At 30.6% G+C, this 3,411-nt stretch overlaps 1 protein-coding gene across 1 annotated transcript in view; it reads right to left on the bottom strand.

The window, feature by feature from the left end:
• The window catches only part of LOC108973884 (putative mediator of RNA polymerase II transcription subunit 12), a 21,649-nt gene extending 18,238 nt beyond the window's left edge, over nt 1-3,411 (bottom strand). The window contains exon 1 of the mRNA XM_018941390.1: nt 3,382-3,411. Within this exon, the coding sequence (XP_018796935.1) occupies nt 3,382-3,411 (30 nt within the window). The remainder of the gene's footprint in view (nt 1-3,381) is intronic.

The following is a 3,411-nucleotide window of genomic DNA, read 5'->3' as shown; positions in this document are numbered from 1 at the left end:
ATATTTTTATTAAATTTTTGAAAACTATTTTTTACAAAAGAAAAAAGTAGTAAAATAGAAAAATATTAAAGAACTGTATATACAAAATTATGCAAGAATTTATTTTTAACCTTTTAAATTTTTTTTATAAACAAGCAAGGAAGCTTAGTTCGGGTGTAAAGAAACATTTTATCGCAGGAAGAACTTTGTTTATCGGAATGCTGCAAAAGCAATCCAAGAGCGTTATTCGACGCAACACTTAAAAGATTTACAGATATTATAAGTGACGCCTGAGTATATGCCGTTAATATTCAATTTTACCAAATTACATAAAAATTTTGCTCTGTGCGCCTACATCACATTTCATTAATTATGCCGATCAGCTGATCAATTGATGATCACTCCGAAGCGCTTAACTGCAATACATTCTCCGTTGCGTTATATTAATAACATACCATATATATGTATGTATGTATATTGTATATACATATGAAAGAAAAACAACAAAAAATAATTTTGCATCACATTAACACGCCTGCGCATCTAGCGGCATGAAAGCCCCCTGCTGCTGCTACTCAACAGCGAATCATTTAATGCAAACAGCAAATAGATTTCCATCAACTCTTCATGGTTACCTAAGCGCACAGCTAATCATTATTGCCTTTTGTTACCTTTGTATCTCCTCTTCTTAGGTATTTTTGGGCTTTTGTTCAAAAGTAGTTCAAACTCTCTGTATACAGGTACAAATATATTGCTGAGTGTGTGCGTTTATTACAGTTCTATTGTGCGGCATGATAAAGCTTATTAATATTGATTGGCAGTTGAGTCAAAATACTTCGCTAATCTTGCAATACACACGCATACTGACTGAACAGCGGGGAGGGCGTAGTGCTGAAGATCTTTGCAAGGCTTTAAACGTAGCATAGTTTAGTAAATATTTATCGGATGTCATTATTATTACTTTTAATAATTTTTTGCAAGCTGTGAACATTAGCTTTCAAAAGCGAAAAATATTTTCGTTTGACATTCTAAGAATATAGTGAAGTCCAGCCTTAGAATGTGAAAACAAAATATTTTTCAAACAAATTTGTAAGGAATCTCGGAATATATCAAAAATATATATTAAAAAATTTACTTATAATAAATTTTGCAAAGTTGCGGCCCTAGAATATCAATAAAGTTATCAAAGTTGCACTGAAGAAGATGAGAAAAAACATCTAGTTACTTTCTCCTCCACTGTCCAGCTTTCGCCAGACTTAGGTTGAAACATCTCAGTTGCCATATGTTTTTACGAACCCGACAAATTGGCTGGAGTTGATATTAGCCTTCCCAATATACTTGTGCCAACCTTTTGTCGTTATGGAACGATATTTTTTATCTGAAGTTCTTGTTGTCTGGAGAATTATCCTGGAAGTTGTAAGCAGCTCAACGGACAAGAAGCTCAAGTTAATCAAGTGGGTTTATTCGTGATTTCAAGAGAAATCAACCCATTTACCTAATCCAACCTAACCGAAAGACAGATAATATTTTTCTTCAAAAAATTATTTTTTTTTTTATTCAAAAAGATCGTAATCGCGTTCCTGCTTTAATGTTATTATTTTAACAATAATTAAGTTTATAAATAATTATAAGAAAAAATATATTTCGACTGCGTATATTACACTGCGTTATTTACAAATTGACAATAATTTTGATCGTGGCATTGATCTTCATCCTAATATTAAATATTGTTGCACCCAATCTAGATTTTAGACTTATTGCTTCAATCTAGTTCTTGAATATGCTTATTGTTCTGAAACGCATCACGATCTCCATTCTGTTTTGTTTGTTCCTTCTTGACAAGTTTTGACTTTGAGTTTGATAATTTCTTAGCTCGTTTTCGATGTTCTTTCTTAAATGCGATTCCGACTTTGAACTTGATCTCGTCCTTGATACTTTTCAAAAATTGAGATTGATCTTCAAGCTCTTCCAAGAACACAATCTTTACTCTGATATTGATCTTACAATTTATGGCTTGAATTAGATTTTCATTCTGATCTTCACTATAATTTCGATCTTGGCTAATTTTGAGTTTGATGTTGAGCAGTTTTTATATCGTTTTTGATCATGTTTTAATTTTATTCTTAAATGTGATTTTGATTTCTTGATACTTTTCAAGAAAGAAATTGATCTTGATGTTCTTCCAAAATTGCAATCTTTGCTTTGATATTGATCTTTCTACTAATGACCTAAACAAAACTTTCCTCCTGATCTTCGGTCTTGTCTAATTTTGACTTTGATTTTGATAATTTCATATCTGTCGTTTGATCTTTTGTTTTTGATCACTTTGTTTCGATTTTATTCTTAAACGATCTTGATATTTTTCTTCATTTTTATCTTATAGCTAAAGGCCTTAATTTCGATCTTTTTCTTGATTTCGATTTTTTCATTATTTTTATCTTAACATTAGCACTCTTGGCTAATTTTGAGTTTGATGTTGAGCAGTTTTTATATCGTTTTTGATCATGTTTTAATTTTATTCTTAAATGTGATTTTGATTTCTTGATACTTTTCAAGAAAGAAATTGATCTTGATGTTCTTCCAAAATTGCAATCTTTGCTTTGATATTGATCTTTCTACTAATGACCTAAACAAAACTTTCCTCCTGATCTTCGGTCTTGTCTAATTTTGACTTTGATTTTGATAATTTTCTATCTCGTATTTGGTCGTGTTGTTTCGATATTCTCATATACACATGCGATCTTGATTTGGAACTCGCTCTTGTTTTTTTATTTTTTTATTTTTAGATGATGCTCTTCGAAGAACATAATCTTTACTTGATTTTGATCCTTCCGTTAGTATTGATAGCTTAGACTAAATCAGTATGAAGTTTTAATCATAGCTTCGATATTGGGGTCGCCGACATGACTTTGATTTTGATAATTTCATATCTGTCGTTTGATCTTTTGTTTTTGATCACTTTGTTTCGATTTTATTCTTAAACGATCTTGATATTTTTCTTCATTTTTATCTTATAGCTAAAGGCCTTAATTTCGATCTTTTTCTTGATTTCGATTTTTTCATTATTTTTATCTTAACATTAGCACTCTTATTATTAGCTTCTTCTTCATCGTTTCTCAACTCAATATTGCTTTACGTCTTGATCTTGTTGTTTTTGTGTTATTGTAAGGCAAACTGAAGATTTGTTTTCACTTACAACGACAAATCTGAGCATCGTCATGCTCTTTACAACACACTTATTCTACTTTGAGAGTGCTTCCTGAAAACCTAACCAATAAAGTTTTCTCAAATAAATCAAATATTTTTTATTTCCTCTTAAATTTTCGGGTTTGTTGGTTTTTTTTTTTTGTTTTTATTTTTTTTTTACTTGTCATTTTTTCGGACTCACTATTGAAGCAATACCTTTGCAGCTTGCGGTGCTGTCAGCTTCAT

Source organism: Bactrocera latifrons, unplaced genomic scaffold (genome assembly GCF_001853355.1).
Source record: "Bactrocera latifrons isolate USDA-ARS-PBARC rearing strain unplaced genomic scaffold, ASM185335v1 scaffold_51, whole genome shotgun sequence".
In the NCBI taxonomy this organism is placed as follows: Eukaryota; Metazoa; Arthropoda; class Insecta; order Diptera; family Tephritidae; genus Bactrocera; species Bactrocera latifrons.
Note: the sequence above shows the minus strand (reverse complement) of the source record. Positions and strands in the feature narration are given on the sequence as shown.